Source organism: Macrobrachium rosenbergii, chromosome 39 (genome assembly GCF_040412425.1).
Source record: "Macrobrachium rosenbergii isolate ZJJX-2024 chromosome 39, ASM4041242v1, whole genome shotgun sequence".
Taxonomy (NCBI): Eukaryota; Metazoa; Arthropoda; class Malacostraca; order Decapoda; family Palaemonidae; genus Macrobrachium; species Macrobrachium rosenbergii.
The window spans coordinates 18,953,792-18,975,669 of record NC_089779.1 but is presented as its reverse complement, the minus strand read 5'-3'; the positions used below and the strand labels follow the sequence as shown (position 1 = coordinate 18,975,669).

Here is a 21,878-nt window from a genome sequence, read left to right as displayed (position 1 = left end):
GTTTTTGAAAATGTTTTACTTTGATTATAACATAAAGTTTAAGTAGATTATGTGGTGTTACACATTTCATATTGAGTGTGCACTCTTTAGTATGAACGTGTATGTGGTGTTATGCATGTTTAATGTTAATTTTTAATGTTAAATGATGGTTTTGAGAAAGCATTTTGTCATCATCATTAAGTTTTATATCAGATTTTTCCTTTGTAGGGTTAGCCGTGAAATGAGTTTTTTTTTTTATCTTGTTCACTTTTTACGTGAATTCCCATCTAGTCTAGGTACTCATGCTATCAGTAGCCAATCTAACTCTGGGCACCAATAACACATGCATTTCCTGTTGTCAGAAGATCGTCTTAATCTTTATTATTCTTTCATCTACATACAGTGAACCCTTGTTTATCACGGTAGATAGGTTCCAGAACTGGCCGCAATAGCTGAAAATCCGCGAAGTAGGGACACCATATTTACAGTATTTATTTAACATGTATTCAGACTTTTAAAACCCTCCCTTTACATAGTACTGTTAACAAACCACCCTTTACAGTAATGTACAGATATCTACAATACGTACATACAGTACACAGGCACAAATGATAAGCAATAAAACAGTAAGTTAACATAAAAAATAGAAAGATTGTTATGGTGCGTACTGTACAATTGTACAGTATTTTACTCACCACGATAGAGTTGGAAGTTACAATAAAGCCCTCCTCGTATGTACTGTTAACAAACCACCCTTTAATGTACAGAACACTTAATGCATGTACAGTACCTAATCTAAAACAGGCACTAATATTAAAATGTTAGAATATTAAAGTATATAAAGAAATAAAGATTGTTACTGTACCCACCATGAAAGAAGTTGAAGAAAAACTTGAATGATGATGGCAATGAATTTGCTGCACAGTAGAAATGATGATGATGAAGCTGATGATGTCTTCTACTGTGCAGCCAATGATTGTATTTTACGTCTCTTCAGACTGAGGTGTCTTTTCCTGGGACACCTCTTCAACTTCTTCTTGGGACACTTCTTCAATTTCTTCCGAAGGCATAGTAGCAGGAGGAACTGGCTCTTTTTGCGAGGCTGGAAGAACATTGTGATCAGAAGTTGCTGCCGCTGCTTCTTTTTTGATCGAAGAGCATCCTGTAGGAGTCATGTCTTCATCGATTTTGTTGCAGAACTGCAGAGAACGAACCATATCCTCGTCCCATTCTTGTGACAATTCTTTCAGCTCCTTCGCTAGGTTGCAGAGCTTGGCAAGCCGTTCTAATGTTAAGCCTGTTTCTTCGACAACTTCTTGGGTCTCTTCCTGTGGTTCATTTTCTTCCTCACTGGCTGATTTTGTCAGGTCTTCGAGGTCTGCGTCAGTTAGCGGCTGGGAATGGCAGTCCAACAACTCGTCAACGTCTTCCGTCGTCATGTCGCCAAACCTGTCACCTCCAATTATCGCAGCCAACTGCACAGATTTCCGTACTGCAGAGTGTTGAATCTCGGCAGGCGTAAATCCCTCGTCGTCGTAAACAATCTCGGACCACAACTTCCTCCAGCTCGCGTTAACGGTAGCAGGTTTCATTTCTTGCAGTGCCTTCTGGATGTTCTGAAGGCACGTGGCAGTGTGTACTGCCACCAGTACGCCTTCAAATTGAATGTTTCATCCTCATCTTCTTGGGCGGCATCCACACACGCAACGAGGTCCGCCAAGGTATTCTTCGTGTAGAGGGCCTTGAACGCCCTGATAACCCCTGGTCCATCGGTTGAATTAAGGCGTTGTGTTGGGTGGCAGGAACTCAACCTGAATGCCCTCATGCGAAAGATCAGTCGCGTGTCCACCAGCGTTATCAACAGGAGAAGGATCTTAAATGGCAAGCCCTTCTCTAAGAGATATTTACTGACTTGTGGGATAAAACACTAGTGGAACCAGTTGGAGGTCAGCATCTTCGTAATCCATGCTTTTGGATTATGCATCCAATACACGGGAAGGAGATTCTTATTTTTATTTTTCAAAGCACGAGGGTTTTTCGACTTATAAATAAGCCCTGGCTTTAGCAAAAATCCCGCAGCATTGCCACACACCACGAGGGTAACACGATCTTCGAATGCTTTAAAGCCAGAGGCTTTGGCTTCTTCTTTGAACAGGAAAGTTCGGGATGGCATTCTCTTCCAAAACAAACCTCTCGTCCATATTAAAGACTTGTTCGGGCTTGTATCCACCTTCAGCGATAATATTCTTGAACGTCTCATTCGCGTAAGTTTCAGCAGCGACCGTGTCAGCGGAAGCAGCCTCGCCATGCAGGGAAACGCTTTTCAGGCGGCGTTTCTGAAACTTGGCGAACCATCCTTTGCTGGGGTAAAACGTCGTGTCTGAGGCTGGGAATCAGTGGATGTCCTGCTTGAGGTTCATCTACATCATCTTCGTCGTCTTCCTCTTCTTCTTCAGCGTGGTCGCCATCATCTTGAGGTTCCTTTGCCGCGAAATTCTCATACAACCTCAAAGCCTTGGTTCGGATGGTGTTAGTATCCAAGGCTATTGTCTTCTTCCGCAGTCGGCAATCCAGATTGACAAAGCACCTTCCATACGGACGATCGTTTTATTACGACCGTAACAACTCGCTTTGCTGACTTGCTAAAAGGTGATGGCAGCCGTCTTCCTAATCTTCGCCTCATCCTTCTTAATGTAGCGAACGGTGGATTCGTTCACTCCAAAATGGCGGGCCACGGCTGCGTGACTTCTCCCTTCCTTCAACATATCGAAGTGTCACCTTCTCAGCAATCGTCATCATTTTCCGTTGGCATTTAGGCTCAGTACCAGCCTTAGCTGAAGCAGAACGCAGGAGCCATTGTAGGGGTTAAACAAAGTTAAAAAAAGTTCAACTTCAAACACACACTGTCACGCACAGCACTGGTAATGTAAACAGCATCTATCTACCGAGAGAGCGGGAAACGAAGTGGCCGAGAAGATGCTGCGGGTCAGAGACAAGGAAGCTGCTGCGGGTCGGAGAAACGGTCAAAAACACCAATCACAGGCGAGATTACAAAACTTGGGAGCTGATTCGTCATCTATCACCAATGGAACCAATCACAACCCATCTTACATGCTAGTTTCAAATTCAAATATACTTTACGCTACTTTATGCTTTTTTTGTTGTAGTAGTATAGGTTTATTCAAGATGTGATTTTTGCAACAAACAATATTATTGGATGCAGTACAAAAGATTAATGGAAAAGATGCACATTCATTACACTTGTATTTTATAATTAGTATATATGTAGCCATCAGCAGCCTTACACCATTCAAATATGACAATGTCAGACTGCATCTGATTAGCGTTTCATGTTCAGTTTAATTTTACTAGTACTATAATGAATTATCGTATGATCACATTCTCTTTTTGTTTAATTTCATTTTGTACTGAATTATATGTCATAATGCAATGAACCAACAGTACTAGCAGATATTAATAATTATTAATGGAATTAATGAAATATTTGGGTCTTCATATATCGCGACTATTTTTGAAATTTCCGGAAAATCCGCTATATATTTTCTCTTATAATATACATACGTAATGGAAAAAATCTGCGAAGTCGTGAATCCGCGATAGTCGAACCGCGAAGTAGCGAGGGTTCACTGTACTCCATTTCTATCACATCTTCTGTTGTTTCTTCCTTGACAGTATGCCTGCTTCATTTTGTCTTCTCTCACTACTGCTCCACCAGAATTTATATTTCCCGTCATTACGGGTGGATACTTATACCATACTTCTTGAATATAGCGAATATCCACATTCTCTTTGGACCATTTTGTTTTGAGGACTCATTCAGGTTTGGGGCTGTTGTTTTTTTACAATTTCTTGTGCCATTACTTTCAAACTCAACTCACCCAATTTTCTCCAGGCTTGGAACCAGCTGTTGACTGGTCGTTAACATAGTTTAAGTGTCATAACCCACAGGCTGGGATTTTTGATGAGGTAGGGGAAAAGAAAAAGTAGTAAATCCAGCATTGTCTGATGTATAGAGAGAGAGGGGAAAGACTGTTAAATACATGCCAGACTATTTTATGTTTGTGTGTGTAAAAGGTAAGCACCACACCTAGGGTAAGAGGTCTGACATCAGATCGTTGACCAGTCATGAAAAGCTGTATTATCTCTTGTGGTACAATCGCAACAGGTTGCTGGTGCTCTGGCGTACGTAATACAATAATACTATAATAATCAAGTGTCTTCAGTATTACTGGTAATATCCCACCAGAAGGTTGTGTACTTGCTCAGTTGCATATGGATAAACAGTATTTGATTGCTATGCTTTGGTCAAAGAACACATTCAGGTTACCTTATATTGCAGCTACCGCAAGGTCACTACTGGTCAGGGTGTACGATGTTTTAGCCTCTCTTTTTTAAGGTGCAGGTCTGCTGCATTGTGGAAAACTATTTAGTTGGAGGCTAAGGGACTTAACTTCTAAAGAAAAGGTGCAGATGTGAACATTAGGCAAGTAGAAGAGCACAGACACCACCATCTGTACAAACGAGTTACATTCCGGACGGCTGTTTGTATTACTTTTGATGCAGTGAAAAGGGATTTTTTTATTATTATTTTTATCTTGTGGTATTTCTTTCTTGTTAATTTAGAGGAACTGCGTATGCCACAGTTTTAACTTAAGGTGTCCAGTTATTTGTAGTTCTAAATACAGTGACACCTCAACTTAATGGACTTCTATACTTATCTGCTACATTATTATCGTTAATTTTAGAGGTCATATATTTGTCAACACATCTCCGAAATTGAATTTTAATTGTGAAGTACGTACAGGTTATTTTAGTGTAGGAACTATGTGGAATTGCTGTCAACTGTAAGATATCTACAGAAGTTCAAGCAAAAATGCAGTGCATCACTACCCTAATACCATTCTTGCATTTTAATACATTTTACTTATTTATCTATTTATTAATTTTTTTCTTTTTAAATAAGTGGGATCTCTTCTTTCTCTATTTCCCTTTACTTCTCCTTACTTCTTCATATTGAACACAATAATATTCTTTGGAAGCATGAATTTCAAGGCAGTGCAGTGGCCCCACGTGGGCTTGTTCCATATGAATAGGTTTCATCTACTGAATGATAATAATAATATCTAAAAATAATTCCAAGTGGAGGCAATGATATAGGGTCCTTGTTACTTAATGGGCTGTGTTACTTATCAGACCACCAAAGTCTCTGTTAAGCAGAGGTGCTATGTGATACAGAATTAAAAGTAGTGCATTATTAAGAGGTGAGCTTTTCAAAAGACTTTTTTTTTTTTCAGGTGGTGTTCTGGCCCTTTATGGTTACTTGTTCCCAAGACCTGTTCATAAGCATCATTCAGATGACTTGTATGGACTTCTTCAACATGTAAGTTGTAATTCTTTCGTTATCTATGTGTAAACAGTTTTAAATGTTTTATGTAGAACTCTTAAGATTTGCCGTGGTGTTGTATACAGTTTCAAGATACATTTTGAGGGTATGTTTTCATTTTATGTATTCATAGGATTTAGTTGTATTCCACATAGGAAAATGAAAGATGCTTTGATTAGAATATACCCAACAGTTAATGTTAATGTTGTTGCCCCACATTGCAGTACCTCGCCCTCTACGTTTATACCATCAGTCAGGTATTAAAATAAACTTGGCTAGACAGCACAGAATCTCCCAGCTCACAACAAAGTTTGGGTACCCTGAGGATGGCTGTGATGATTGGACTCTCTTTGACTTGACTGGTTATAAGTGTTGTTTTACTTGTTATAAATTAGTTCAATGAGACCACCGAGTTGCATTTCCAGACTCATAGGGCTTACCTGAGTGATTCTTTCTTAAATTAGCACTGAAAATCGGAGCAAAGTAAAGACAAAATTGAATGTTGAAGGACGGGGGGACCAAAGGGCAAAGATGAAAATTAAAAAGTAGAGAAAAATACAGTGAGGGTGAAAATTACAGCGCAAATAACCCCTAGAACCATCTACAGCGTACCAAACTGTAAGTGTACCTGCAACTGGGGTTCTTGTGTGTAGCACACTATTATAGTGCTCGTAATTGCATCCAGGACACTGCAGTTAGGTTGTCACTGTAGCTGTTGCAGCATCTTACAATAGTACTGTTCTAGTTAACATAGTTGACAGTTCACATGGTATTTCACTATTCAGGTTTTTATAAACTATACAAACTTGTGTAGGGACAAAGAATTTTCAGACAGTTTTATGGTCCCATATTTTAAGTGAGGTGAATAATTGAGCTTCAGGTGCTTCAAAACTGTTTGGCTAACAAGTAAGCCGAGGCTTTCTTACTGGTACAGTAGTCAATGAATTTTTGATCAACTGTGTATTCTTTGGTAGTTATTTTTTATTGGGTTGCCTGATCACCACAATAATGCTTAATTACACTTGGGTGAAAGCAATAGTTTGTACATTATGAAATGCTAAATGTTGTACCAAATGTTTGTAATTTTCAGTTTTCATTAGCATTGCTAAAGGCTGCTGTAATGGACGTCATTCACTTAGGGCTTGGGGCAAGGTAACTAAACTATTCATGATTTTCATGTGGGTTGGTTTTTACCTAATTTAGTTTTGGAAAATTTTGCATGATTACATTTTAGCAAGGTAAACTCTTAAGGTAGTTTTTTGTATCCTTTGCAAGAAATAGTTTGATGCTTTGCATTCTTTCTGTTTAATCACCTCTCCAGTGGGGTAAAGTTTTTTCTTATTGAAGCCCACAACTTGAAACAGAGAAAAAACTGTAAATAACTTTTTATTTACTTCAAAGGTCTATGCAGTAGAAACAGAAGGCTGCTGGGGGAGTGCCCGAAAAGATGTGGATGAAGCCTACTCGGATGATAGATTCGTCATCCCATATCCTGGTCTTGTCAGGTTGGTTAACCAAATGTTTGCTGATTCTCAGAAAGCTTTTGATGCTCAGAATTTTAACGAAAACTTCACTTGTAGCTGTATAATAGTTTGAAATGTCTTGTGTTCAAAATGTTTTCTGTCCAATTTTGAAGATTACAGATGCCACCCTGCTTACAAACGAGTTAATTTAAGTACAGTATGATATAAAATCAATACAGTACTGTATGTTTTTTCATCCTAAAACACAGTACACTGTACATACAGTATTGTTTGTACAGAATAGGCACGCAAAAAATTTGAATTACAGGCAGCAAAGGGGAGCACTGTGAACACAATTGTAATATGTGATCCAATGTGTCTATATCTGAATGTTTGCAAGATGAATATTCTTAAGTAGGGTGGTATCTGTATACATAGAAATATATGTTAAGACAAGTTAAGAAAATTTGCCCAGCCAGTAGTATAGAATATCTAAAATCATTGTCTCTTAGACAGATCCGTTCAATTGTGTTGTAATTATAAACAGTTATATTAATGATAGTTGAACTGAATAATTCTGACAGTCCATGCAAGTTAAGATTACAAATTGATATGTTGGTTCTCTTACTTTCAGAGATGACACGCATTACGTGGATAACATGACATCAGTGTCTGATATAACTGGCTACCTTACATCTTGGTCAGGTTTTCAGAATTTCAAGGAGAAGAATGGGGAACTAGCAGCTCAAAAAATACTTGATGATTTCCAAAATGGGTTAGTAACAGTTGACTGTAATTTGATTTTTTCTCAGTGTGTTTAAAGAATAATGATCCTGTATATTGAAATGTGGTTTATAGTTTCACGGAACATTTTGAGTCCCCTTTTACACTTATACTCTGTTATCACAGATCTTAAGTCACATTTTTCCCTAATTTTTTTAGATTCTTCCCCTACCTTGTCAGTATTTTTGGGATTGTATGTCTCACAGGTTAATTTATTTGGACTTCCCCATAACCCAGCCTTCTGTCATGTATTCATGTTCAGCTTCCACCATTACCGAGATGAACAGTTAAGAGCTCAGTGCTGAACTTTGATAGATGCCAGACTATTGGTTTTTTTCTAATTTACGTGTCAATGTCTTCACTTTAAATCTTATGAAATGGAATTATCCCAAATCCTATGATGTGGAATTATCCCATCACTTGCTCAGTGAGTTCTTGATGTATCGGATGCCTTCTCAAGTTCTACTTTGTTTGTATAATACATTATCAGTAATTGTCCATTTATAATAGACTTTCCTGGCACAAAGACAGCCCTTTGTTGGCCGACTCGGTTGAGCTTCAGACTGTCACTCGATGGGCCGGAGTTCAGTTCCCGCGGCCGGCTGATGAAGAGTTAGAGGAATTTATTTCTGGTGATAGAAATTCATTTCTCGCTATAATGTGGTTCGGATTCCGCAATAAGCTGTAGGTCCCGTTGCTAAGTAACCAATTGGTTCTTAGCCACGTAAAATAAAGTCTAATCCTTCGGGCCAGCCCTAGGAGAGCTGTTAATCAGCTCAGTAGTCTGGTAAAACTAATGTATACTTAACTTTTCCTGGCACAAAGTCAAATTGACAGTTATGAATCTCAAGTGTTTTTCTTAACCTGTCCTTGGCAACCATGTGCTTGCAGTCATACTTCTCTATATATATCCCTATGTAGTTTATCACCTTTTGTTTTGCGTATTACACATGTAACACTGTCTTAAAATTTGTGTAGTTTTTTCCGATTTGATGTTTTCTTATCTGGTCGATTCATCAATGACTGGTTTTCAAGATGCTCAGATTAAGCACAGCACACATTATTTGTGATGGTCCCTGAGAGCTTTTCCAACCTCTTTAGATGTCATATGTGCTTATTCCCTCTTGTCTTTCCTTTTCTCATCAGCTTGAGAGTATCTTTTATTTCGTCTTTTATCTAGTCAGATCCATTCAGAGCTTCTCTGCTTTCATCATCCAGTTTGCTGTCCCTGACATTTTCTTTGGTTCTTCCATTGTGTTATGATTTTGATTCCATTCCTCCCTCATGTTTCTCTCTCTCTCTCTCTCTCTCTCTCTCTCTCTCTCTCTCTCTCTCTCTCTCTCTCTCTCTCTCTCTCTCTCTCTCTCTCTCATTGAATCCTCTCATAGAATTTAACACAACATACTTTTACAGTATTTTTGTTTTTATTCTTTCTTCTTTTTGTGCCTAATCTTGTTTCTGGTTCTACGTTTGCTGGAACTTTTTCCTTATAATCCTTCTTGGCTCAGTCTCTCTGTCTCTCTCTCTTAATTGTTTATTCCTTTCTCTTTTTACTTGTTTTATCTTCATTGTCGTCTCAGTGCATATCAATCTCTTAGGCAAGCCTGGTTTGGTATGGCATAATCTATTCCTTCTGTGATATTCGTTCTTCTCGCCAGAATACAGCAGCCCATCTGTGTTTCATCCTTCCCACACCTATGTTATCAACTTCTGTGTGGGCTTTAGCAACACTATTAAGCCTCCTTAACCCTTAACTGTGGCAGCATTGTAAGTGCTGCTTCTCTGCTTCAATTTCCCTCTCCAAAGTCATTTCCTCCCATCATCACTTTTTTCCCTCATGGGGGGTAATACCACCAATGCACATTATGCTGTGCACTGTAGGCATTACATAAGGTTCTTTGCGGTGTCCCTTTAGTCGCTAGCTGCAACCCCTTTCCACCCGCTCCTAACAATTGATCCATGTGCAGCTGCAAGGTTTTCCTCCCTTTACACCTTTCAGACCTTTCTATTGTCAGTTTCCCTTTCAGCCTTTGGCCTAAATTTTATATTCCATTCATTCCATTTCATCATCACTTTTTCAAAACTAACTCTTGACTGTTCCGGTGCGTAAGCTTCATCCTAAGTAGGAGGCAGTTAGTTTTTTTGGCATTTGCAAATACTACAGTATAGTTTTGTGTTAAATTTTGTATTTGATGCATGTTTGGATGTTCTTTTGCATAATGAACTTTGCCTATCAAAATGAATGCAAAAGGATGAACATATTTGGAGTAGAAAGCAATTCTTAATTATGCTGGTATAGTTTGAATTGAATATTACTTAATCACATTGTAGAAATAAACAACATTGTCTGAACAGGCTTTGAGATAGCAAAGAATATTATTTTCATTTGAAAAAGATTGTTCATTCACTTATAATTTGATTCTGTTTTGGGATTGGATAATGAGTTTTATTCCTTTGTGTAAGTTATTTACTTTCGTTGCCGTTGGTAAAAAATGCAGGCATATCCTTATTAACCATGAGGATATCTGTAATATTCATTTCGTATTCACAGTCCCTCATATCCTTAACTACGGATAATTTAATTATTTTGATTATTATCTGTTTGTATTATTCCAGGTTCATGAAGATCCTAGATGTACCGACTGCTCCAGAAGACACTCAGGTTTGCATGCGTTTACAGTTTTTCCTCCTCATGGGTCGTAAGCCTAGTATGTGAACAATTCTAGATACTGAGTATTAGTTACGGAGAATTGTAATAATTTTCTACTAATTGCACTTTGTACAATAGTTATAATTTTATTATTTTAGTGTGACAGGTTTTGGGTATACATATTGTTATTAGTTTAAATGGTTTTAGTCAAAATTTGGCATAGAGAATTTCTTAGAGCAGAGTTTCTTTGTACACACTGAAGTTCTGTGGAAAAGTGATTTCATGGGGTCATTAGACTGATTTCTAATAATGTTGATCTACGTTAGGGACCTCATTGTACAACACACCGATGTGGGGGGGGGAACTGAGATGGAAAAAATTATTGTATACTGTGCATGTTCCTGATCATCATGACTTTGCATCCAACATTCTTGACCATTGCCTGAAACCCTTCCAATTACTGTTCCTGTGGTAAATTTCTTGTCCTCTTGGAATTTCAAACAACTGTTATTTCTATTACCTCAGCTTTCAACTGTCACTTATTTCTATTGCCTCAACTTTCACCTGTCACCTACTGACTCTCTTCAAACAGTGCCAACCTGGGTTCACTGACGTACAAGCCTTTATCCTTGATTTAGCTTGGTGTGAATGTTGCTTTCATAGCTGAAACCCTGACTTCGTGGCCTTAAATGTTTATTTATGTTTTATCCTCCATATGTATGCTCTTTTTCTGTAACTTTCTCTCCTTCAGACCCCTGTCTTGACCACTCCTGCTCCTCAGTCATCCAACTATTTTTGCTATTATATTTGCCATGAATCTTTGTACTACTCTACTTTTAAGAAATAAGACTTTTCATCTAACATTCTGGTCACATTTCCAACCAAAAAAATGTATTTTCCTTTACCAGCAAAGTTATCGGAACTTCAGCGAGCAAAATATCCTTCCTCTCATCTGTCCTGATGGCTCAGTAGCTTGCTTTCATAGTGGAAAGGCCACACTCGTCCTCCTTCCCTCATTTTTTCACTAATTCTTCCATCAGAGATTCCAGTTCACTTGATCGTCCTACTCTACTACCCCTTTCTAATCCTGTGTCTACTTCAGTTTTTCTGACACCTTAAACCTCTTTCTTTTAAGCTTTTAGCGTAAGGTCTCTTGCTTCCTTCACGGATAAGTTCCCACCCTTTTTCCCTATTCATTGTTTTCTTTTGGTTAAGGTTAGAAGAGGTCTTTAGGTTGCCTAATCCTAGAAGAAAAATGTTGCGCAAAATTTTTGCCGTAGAAAATGTTGCATTTACTAATAGTTACATTAGAAGATGAAACAGTGTTGTTTTTCGCGACTTATACACTTTATTTGGTTGCTGTTATTTATGTAATACTTTATTACACTGTGGTTAAAATGTACTACTATTAATAAAAATATTATTTTGGATGTACCTTACCTTCTGTTAAAGATAGTTTATATCTCCGAGCCGATAGGCAAGGAGATATAAGGTACTGTACCTTGAACAGTGGTTAAGTATCCAAATAATAAATTTATTATGAAAATTTATATTATTGCAAAAGATTACTTAAGGTATTTTCTGATTTCAAGTTTATGTAGACTGTATAGCTATAGAATATTTTGTGTTGTAGAAGTACCCATTTGCATGCACATTTTTATTTTTGTAGGGACTTTGGGTTCTGATTTCTATTCTGGTAACTGACTGATTCTTCGTGATGTGTTTTACGCGTAGGGTGTAATCAATCTTTTGGAGTATCAGGTGATGGATTAATTAGATGCTGGTGTGAAAGTAGGATTTAATTTAGAGTGTTGTATATGTTGTTAATAAAGTTTTACTGTACTTTTGTATTAAATAACTCTATATGAATTGTCTTTTTATTTTGACACAATGATCTCAACCATCTTAGAACACTGCATGCCTGTTGTATGTACTGTACATATTTATATACATTAACTTTATTTAGTTACTGTACTTGATATTTAGTACATATAATTATTGGGATTGTGAAATAAACAAACAGTAGCAGGCGTACTTGACCTCTGGCTTGCGACAAGATTTGTGAAGACTCAAGCGAAGAATCAGGTAAAAATAAAAATTTAGTCTTCTAGAGGCCTGGAAGTCTGATTGTATTGGCTTATGAGTGGAAGGTCAATGATAATTGTTAGAACTTTTTTCTTACAAGTTTTTAGCCATCAAAAGTAGAAAAGTAAGCCATTCAGAATGACATGCAATCAGCATCCACCTGTGGTATTGCATTCTTTGCAAATAGGGACTTCATAAGTATGAGGCAAATCTTCCTTTCTCGTTCCCCAAATCAAGTCTTTCTTCTGCTTAGAGAATGACCTGTTGTTGTCAGCAGATATGAAATACAAATATTTGTTTATCTTTAGGCCTTAAACCTATCCATTTCAGACCCTCTCATAGCCAGCTGCAGGTTTTCAGATGAATATGTAGAAATGTGAACCATTTATGAATACAAATAATTTCAGAGAATCTTCCAATTATTGTAAGTGTATATAAAGAAAAGAGGAAAAGAATAGTAAATGAGGGAGACAAGGAAAAGGCCATAATAGAACCGTATCAGGTGTGAGCCATCGTTTTACAGATAGTGACCCCTTCTGTAATACTGTATTAGGCCTCAGGTGGGATATTTTTTATGAATTGAATATAGAATTTTACCAGTGGCCAAGCACTGGGACCTATGAGGTCATTCAGCGCTGAAACGGAAATTTATGGTAAAAGGTTTGAAAGGTGTAACAGGAGGAAATCCTCGCAGTTGCACGATGAATCAATTGTTAGGAGAGGGTGGAAAGTAAGATGGAAGAACGAGAATATGAAAGGAAGTACAGTAAAAGGAATGAAAGGGGTTGCAGCTAGGGGCCGAAGGCACGCTGCAAAGAACCTTCAGTAATGCCTATAGTGCACTGACAGTGCTACTCCCCTACAGGGGATATTTTTAATGGCACTAGGTTGCCCGAGGCAAAAATCACCTGTTACGATGATACCACTACAGAAAAATAAACAGGATGAATCTAATTAAGACTGACCAATCTGATATTAAATCTGAGAAGACTCATATTCTCTAAACATTCTCATCATCGCACAACCACCTAAAAACACTTGTGTACACATATGTTTGCCAACAAAATTAATAGCCTGTCAGGTATAAAGCCAACATGAATTCTTTATCCATCAGAAGCTAGTTCCAAGCCAAGACAGATATGTCTTCCAGTTTCAAATGAACACACTATGCAATTCCAAAACTCGCACAGGCTTAAGTTTTACTGTCACATCACCTGTTTAAAGAAATTGATTGTCTGTACCAGTGTTTGTGTTTTAACACTGGTACTGTGTGCAGTAAATTTAGCACATTAATATATTAAAAACATGCCACCCAGAAATTTGTTATTTTCTGCGGCTAGAAGTGTTGACAAAGCCCTTCAGAACTGTTGTCCTAAAAATCCTCTTGTATGGTAAATTAAGTTTACTTCCCACAAATTATATGAAGTTGGTGCATATGTTGATATATGTTGAATCCCTGCCCCATGAGACCACAAAGGGAATGTGTTCTTTCGCCCATTTTCCAGTCTCTGTATTCTTCATGTAGATTTGGGGTGCTCTCTTCTCCCATTCATTCTGTCCTTTGATTCTGTTTTTGCTTTTAACATGAAGTCATCTGCATACAGTAGTTCACAAGGCCACTATTCTGCACTCCTTTGTAGTGTCCTCCACTGATATGATGTATACGATTGTCAAGGATTCATTACAGATCTTTGTATTACCTACTTTTATTCATAAAAAAATTCATTGTTTGTTTGAGATATTTTTCTTTATCATTACAATTTTTATTTGCATTTTCAGATTTTAGGATAGTAAATATTTCAGTGTACTTTTATATTACATGATTGAAGCATTCTTTGGTAAGTTGTAGCAGCCTGGACTTCAAGGTGAAATAAAATCATAGGATCTTAGGAATATTTATTTACAAAATTTGTAGAAGAATATATACAAAAGTATTATGTCATGTGTGGTTTATTTTCAAATGCAATGCTTGTTTAGACTTAGTAGTTAATATTTAATCTTAAACTTAAGTTACAGTGAAAATTTCCACTTTTAAAGTGGGCATTTGAAAGTTGCTGCAAAGTAATGTTTTGGCTCACTGAAAAATCGAAATCAGTATTATCATCTTCGTTTAACAGTCATGAATAATAGTGAATTCTTTTCAAGTGATAAGTTCAAAACACTGTTTGAACCTCAAAGGAGCATCAGTGTTCATCAGGAAATATGTATAATTGAGGAGACTCCTTTTAATACATTGGGAAAATTGTTTCTATTTTGTCGTCAAATTTTAGTCACTTACAGCCTGGAATTAGATGCTTTTCCTCTTATTATTTATAGAGCTTAAAATATAGAAGTGCTTTTTAAAACCAGGTATTACTTACTAACCTATTGCTACTGATATGTAGCAAGGAAATGCTGATTGAAAATGCTAAGCATTGAACAAAATGAGCAGTGTTTTACAAAAACTTGAATTGTTTTGGTTTTGCATGTAATTAACAATAATATACAAGTGATTACAACTGTATCAGACATTTTGACACAACTGGCAGTTTCAGTGGCCATTGCAGTTAAGACACTCAATAACTTGTAACCATTCACCCATTCATTGACAACATTTAATGACTGTGAGGGTTGTAGTATTGTGACCAATATCTGTGTAGAAAAAACTAATATGAAATTTTAAGTATTTTCAGTTTTGGAGATACTTCTCTCTTGTTGCCTGTATTATCCTAATCAAAGTTTGATTCTGCAAACTTAATTAAACTGCTGAGAACATGAAAATCTTATTACAAAATTATTTGATATAAACTCTCAAGACTTTACAACAGTTTCTGTCATTAATCAGAGTGAGATTATTCGTAAGCAGAATGAATACTAATAATAATTACCAGTTACTTTATATTTTGGCAGGAAGCAACTTTAGCAGTGCTTCAGGTTTCACCTTTTGGATTCCTATGATTGTTTCAAATTTTTATTGAATTTTTTTGAGGGAGTGTACCTTTTTTTATGAAAATGGTAAGGGTACTGTTTTGACAACAAATTGAGCATTGTGCTTAAAGTGTAAACAAAATTATCTGAGTGAAAAAGAGTTGGGGGGCTAATTGAATATCTGACCTTTTAGATTTGGTTTAGTTTCCACATAATGATTACAAATCAATAGCATAAGTTCTTAGATCCATAGAAAATTTCTCATGCATTATGAAAGTAAGGATACTGAACTAGCTAGAATTATCTGCATTTAACTATAAATCTGAGGAAATCATAAGTCTTTTGTTATCTCAGGCTAAATCATTTTAAACCAAGTACAGTATTCATCAGCAACAACTAACGTATACATGTAAAAAATGAACAACGTAAGCTTATGTACAAAGAACCACAGTGAAATCGTAAGTTGTATGCTAGTTACTTTTTCTTTTTGTAAATAATTATGAGCAGTGTCATTTATATAAAAAGTTCTAAAGGAAATAAGTGATTTTAGTGGTACTTTGATACCAAAGCAGATAACTGAGCTTTTAAGTGAAAGAGTTACTGATTGTAAGTTCTAAGGTGTAAAGTTATTTTTGTGACAATTGTAGCATATGTTTTCCATAAACAGTAGTGCAAAAGTTTAATTATGCTGGTACGTAATTCCTTACTTTCTTGTACTGCCATTGCCATTTTGATGCAGACTTACTCTTTTACAAAGAAATATGATCATTGTAAGCCATTACCTGTTATTCTGGAAATTGATTTTGAGGTTAAAAGAAAGTTTTATTTGTATATTTATTGGGCTCGTATTGGTGTCACACACATTTGGAGAACTTTTTTTGATGCATTTGCTTCCGAAGAGCAAATGCAGGAATGTGAGACATTCTAAAGAGAAAAATTGTAAGATAAAAAAGAAAAGAATCACACATTCTTATCTTCAAAACAGATTTTTGTAGATATGGCCTTTTGTTTCATGGCAGTGAGGAAATCTATGAAATTTGGATATGGCACTGAAAGAGTACAAAAATTCCTGGAAAATAGGTTTGCATGGCCTAGAATCATGTACTTATTCTTTTAAGAAGTATAAGAGATTTTATTAAGTAAAGCATTTGTAGTATTCCTTTGATGATGATGTTACCACAGTACATGTATTTAAGACCCTGTGAAGCTACTCAAATAATTGCTCCATTTGTTTTGAGCACCCTGTTAACTGTAAATTCTCAGTATATGTGATCACTCTCTTTTAAATTAAACAGACTGTATATTTGCAAATTCACTAATACAAATGCTATGCTAATATGTCAATAAGCATCGTGGCAACAAAAAAAATTCTTTGGGCAAGTTTTGTAAAGATTAAGCATAATGTTTTAGTGGCCTAACATTATTTTCCAGTAGGTTCCAGTCACTGTCATTATTTCTTGTGTACACAGCATTGTAAATGTTTTGAAAGCGATATACAGTACAGTGGACCCCCACTTATTTGTGGTTCAGCAATCGCGGATTCAGTTATTCACAGATTTTTCTGTGACGCATTTTTCAATAAATTGCAGAAAAATCTGTAATTCGCGGATGTTTTCGTAAAAAAATATTCATGTTATTTTTATGACTAAATACATTTTTTATCGTAAAAAATGTTTTTAGTCACAAAAATATCATGAAAGTAGGCAATTGTAAGCATTTTTAGAGGGGTATTTGGTGTTCCAGCTATTAAAATACACAGTTATAAGCATTTTTAGAGGGGTTCAAATATATTGTGGATTTTCGGTATTCGCGGGTGGTTGTGGTACCTAACTTATGCGAATACGGGGGTCCACTGTATACATACGATACTTCTGGCTTTCACCGCGAACAGTAATCAAAGCATGGTATGATATAAAGAGAAGTTCATCTTGTAAAGCTTGTGTAATGCTTGCTGGTAAATATTCCATGAATACAATATCAGGGATTGCATTTCTCACTGCGGATATTTTTCTCACGTATAGGCACTGTAGTTAAATGGAAACACAACTTGCTGAGTAAATAAAATGTTATGTATGCTGTATATCACAGCAATTATCACAATGTCTTTGCCTAATGCACTTGTTAAAGTTTTGTGTCATATTGCTTTTCCAGTTTCAAGCTGCGGTCAATTTCATTCACAGACACATTAAACAGTCATCATTTTTGGCACTAGGAAGGCCACAGTACTACTCAGGCATCACTTTCTATTGCTATCAGCTAATTCTAAGTCTTAACTCTAATACAAAACAGAAAGTTAACAAACAGGAATGCTGCTGCACCGTTATAACTGTGAGAACACTTCTCATAGCCTAGGGCCATTTTTGGTTATCAAGTGAGTTTAAAACAACTCACCAAACAAAGTGAAAATGCCATTGTAGAGCGATAAGGTACTTAAATTAATATTTTGCACTGAATTACAGGTCTGTGTGCAGTAGACCTGCATTAGATGATATCGTAGTAGTAGACCGGGAGGTTCGTACCGCTGGGACTGGTGTCACCGGTTGTGTCCTGGTGTTGTTGTTGTTTGGGGGCTTGACTGAGGATTGTAAAATGGTACACGAGAACATTCGTCCATTAGGCTCGGACTCCAGAATAGAAATGGGGGTGATTGGTCGCTGTGGTGGCTTTTCAATCTTTTCTGTTGGAGCTGGAGAATGAGGATAGACATTGTAATTTTCAATCGGTTGTCTTGCCGGCTTTTCCGACTTCTCCGTTGGTGTTGGGGAATGAGGATAGACATTGTAATTTTCAATTGGTTGTCTTGCAGGCTTCTCTGACCTTTCCGTTGGTGTTGGGGAGTGAGGATACACGTTGTAATTTTCAATTATGTTATCTGTAGACTTAGTCATTCGACCGTTTGGCTGGCCGTGACGAGAAGGATAGTTCAGCGCGTCCACTGACTTTGCCATGTATTGATCATGTGTTTTGAAAGCCGTCATTTCGTTTTGATCATGATGTGTGCTCTGATCTGTGGATATTAATGTGTTTGGAGTGATAGATCTAGACGGTGGAGGCTCCTCATGGTTATTATTTGACAACTTATCAAGGTACTCGCGTACCTTGTAGTCGTCATCTTGCTCAGGGTTCAAATTGTCTGTAGAATAATACTGAAGGTCATCCAAGGCTTTATTTCTTTGCCTGGAAAAAACAAAAATCTCAGTAAATTCTGAAATATAAGGACAGGTAGAAATAGGGATGTTAAAACTAATAGTATCCCTATAAGGAATTACACTAATTTACCAATAAGAAGCATCAGTGTTAAAAAGTAACAACCACTTCTTCGCACTCGTATTTCTTCCTCAGAAAAACCTGCATGTTGTTGTGGTGCTTAGAACAGAACAAACCCTCGATCTACTGTGTAGTGTTACTTGGATCAAAACTAAACATTGGTGCTTGGTGTCACCGATCTAGTGGGAGGAAGCTGATCCAGTTTCTCTAGATACTCTCGCACTGCATCGTCTTTGCTGTCACCAATGCTTAGGGCCTCCGTTTCCGTTTTGTAATACACCAGGTCTGTCAGCGCCTTGTTCCGTTGTCTGGAGTAGGAGGAGGACTTTAGTGAGGGGTTATTAGAATGCGGAGGCTTTTATCTTCAAAATATGAGCCACGAAATATGTATTTTTCTGCTCTTGCCTTTCATACTGAACAGAAGTGTGAATGGATGTTTTCATCATCTACCTACTTTTAGTTGTGATAGCTAATACAGGTAAGGCTATTGATACTTAGTGGAGATATAAATCAATACAACATATTAGTTACTGTATGCATAGTAAACCCATTACTGGTATAGCTTCTACAAAATTATGATACACAAGTTATCATTAAACTACAAAATTAATACTTCCTGAACCATTTAGAAAGCAAGAGTTTCCTATTTCATAATTGTATGATAAAATATATAAAATGATACATTGTGTCCTAACAAAACAAAGTACTCTTTAGCATCATATATCTGTTCCATGCAATTAATTTTTCTTCTTTGATTTTGCAATCATTCTGAAGTATAGGCAGATTCAACATTTCAAACTCAACTTTCCCATCAACTGTAAGAGTGCACACTTGACAGAAGTAATGGCAAGATTGTGTCTCATTCAGTGATTACTTCCATTTTAAACTTTTTATGCTACTACTTTACTTTTACAGTAATTATGAACACTCTTCTGTGCTTGTGCACTCTTACGTAGAAGCTTGTTCCCTGCTGAGTTAAGCAAAGTTACAAGATCCCTAATACAAAGCAGAACTGTTTCCAAGTTAGCATCCTCCTCCAATGAAAAATGCACCAAAATCAGAGTAACAAAACTGTACCTGGGACAGACATTATAAAATTCATTACCACAATATAACATGCACATCACCACATTAGTGGTAAAGTATTTTAGTGTCATGCAGTATACTTACAACAATGGTTGTTGTTCAGGTATCCATTGGAATAAAGAATTGCTAATGATAAAGTACTGTAAAAAGTTGTCAGTTATTTCTGTTATTTTTCTAAATCTTCAAGAATTAGTTCAGTGGTGTCAGTAGTCATGTTGTGCAGATATATAATGCAAGCAATATTAGCTAGGTGAATGGTGTTCATTACTGATTAAAACAGACCTGTTCATGATTTTTTTTTTAGGGAATTGACAGGTTGAATACTGGAAATATTGTACTGTATGTAAAACAGAGGATTGTCTGATTTGTACAATTTAACTTTAATCTTTTTGTAAAATTTCCAAACTGTTACAATTATTTGGATAATAGGGAGGTTAATGTTGGATGTGAATCCAATGAGTCAGACCAGTACATTTGCAAACTGGTAAAATTGCACCAATAATTTGATAGTAGTAGTAGTAGTAGTAGTAGTAGTAGTAGTAGGAATAATTAGATAACTAGAAATTAGGTAGTAATGTTTTGTGTGAAATTATATATATATATATATATATATATATATATATATATATATATATATATATATATATATATATATATATATATATATATATATATATATATATATATATATATATATATATATATATATAAGTAGTGCATCTTCCTGACGTATTTATGAAGTATATTCAGAAATGCATTATGTACAACAGTCATTTTAGTAGCATTATTGGGGCCAATTGTATATGAGTTTCACTTGAACCTCAGTCGCCTTTGTTTTGAATAACGACCATCGTAGTTCTATTACGTACGTAGTGAAGTGGTTGTTACTTTTCATATAATGGAGACATGGCTTACAATTTAATTGAAAATTAAAAATAACAAATATAAAACAGTGTCTTTGCCTGGAAAAATTAAATACCCACTGTGGATATGTACACTTTTGAATTTCGTAGCCTAAGAAAGAGTAGGACTGGATATATCACATACCTTTTGGCAGATTTCCAGAGGCCACAGCATACGAACAGTATGACCAGTAACACAACGCAGAATGCCATGGCACCGTAGAATGAGGCCACAATGGGTTGACTAAGTTGAATCCAAGGCTGATGGAGAAAATTTTGGCATTTAGAAGGTGAGGGATCTAGCTAATATTTCTTTGTTTAATTTTGGTAGGTAGTTACTTATTGTCCTGTAATGTGACCACTTATTATTTAAAGGTACTTACAAACAAGCAAAATTTAGGTAAAATCATCATTCATTAAGTGATGTTTGCAAACAAAAACTTACAGCTGTCATATATCTTTCACTCAAAACTGATTTTTGAAAGCGGATATCCTGTGCTATAACATAGCTTAAATTTACCACAGTGACAGATAATTAAATTCAAAAGCAACCAAGTTCAGCATGAAGCAGAAACTAAAGTATTTACAAAGTAGGGATTCATAAGTTTAAAATGACACAATATAAAAAGTTATGGAACTGTATCAAGATTTGCTTTAAAACTAGATACCTTCAGAACTTGACAATTTAATATGACAGGAAACATGATTGGTAGCAATTCAACTTTACTTACATTGATAGGTGGAGGTACCGTAGGTACCCACTCTCGCACTACCTGCGGCATGTAGATTGACCAAAACGAGTTGTATGTTTGCCTGTAGTTGTAATGCATACTGGTGTTGAATGTTGTGTTAATACTTAAATATTTTAGATTTCCTTCGAGCACTGGCTCCCAGTTCACTTTCATAATTGGTATTTGGACCTGGGTAGGATTTCTGAAACAGTAAAAAGAGAAAAATGTCAGATACTTTTCTCCTTGATAGTCAGTATCTGTGCAATAACACAAGAATAGTATATGCAGATCATCATACAAAATACAATAGAAAAGCCTTTCCAGCAAATGGCTCTTTGATACATACCCCCATTTTGCAAAGTTTGCAAATGCTTTCATCATAAAGTATGACATATTTCTATCGCCTTCTCCCCACTGGTTACGAGATACCCGCAGATTCTCAGGGTAGAAGTCTGGATCCATGAAGGGGGCTCCAGTTATAAAGTAATATTCAATATTATTTGGAATCTGGAAGAAAATAATGCAATAGGTAAATGTGGGTATGTGTTTACTGAAATTTGTTAGGTAAACTGTGAGCAAAAATGAGAAAACCCTTAAACATTTAAGAAAAAGATATATTTG

General features: G+C 36.3%; 2 protein-coding genes across 4 annotated transcripts in view; one reads left to right on the top strand and one right to left on the bottom strand.

The window, feature by feature from the left end:
* The window catches only part of LOC136825813 (putative methyltransferase DDB_G0268948), a 28,027-nt gene extending 15,879 nt beyond the window's left edge, over positions 1 to 12,148 (top strand). For both annotated transcript variants that reach the window (XM_067082757.1, XM_067082758.1), the window contains exons 5-8: positions 5,295 to 5,380; positions 6,785 to 6,888; positions 7,481 to 7,621; positions 10,246 to 12,148. In XM_067082757.1, coding sequence (XP_066938858.1) covers positions 5,295 to 5,380; positions 6,785 to 6,888; positions 7,481 to 7,621; positions 10,246 to 10,345 — 431 coding nt within the window. In that variant the 3' untranslated portion in view covers positions 10,346 to 12,148. The remainder of the gene's footprint in view (positions 1 to 5,294; positions 5,381 to 6,784; positions 6,889 to 7,480; positions 7,622 to 10,245) is intronic.
* A 2,099-nt stretch (positions 12,149 to 14,247) lies between these two features.
* Gli (carboxyl ester lipase-like protein Gli) overlaps positions 14,248 to 21,878 on the bottom strand; it is a 40,980-nt gene continuing 33,349 nt past the window's right edge. The window contains exons 10-13 of one of the 2 annotated variants that reach the window (XM_067082741.1): positions 21,604 to 21,764; positions 21,258 to 21,459; positions 20,672 to 20,787; positions 14,248 to 18,448 (exon numbers count right to left, since the gene is read on the bottom strand). In XM_067082741.1, the coding sequence (XP_066938842.1) occupies positions 17,725 to 18,448; positions 20,672 to 20,787; positions 21,258 to 21,459; positions 21,604 to 21,764 (1,203 nt within the window). In that variant the 3' untranslated portion in view covers positions 14,248 to 17,724. Of the gene's footprint in view, positions 18,847 to 20,671; positions 20,788 to 21,257; positions 21,460 to 21,603; positions 21,765 to 21,878 lie in introns of both variants that reach the window. The other variant, XM_067082742.1, reaches the window with a different exon arrangement.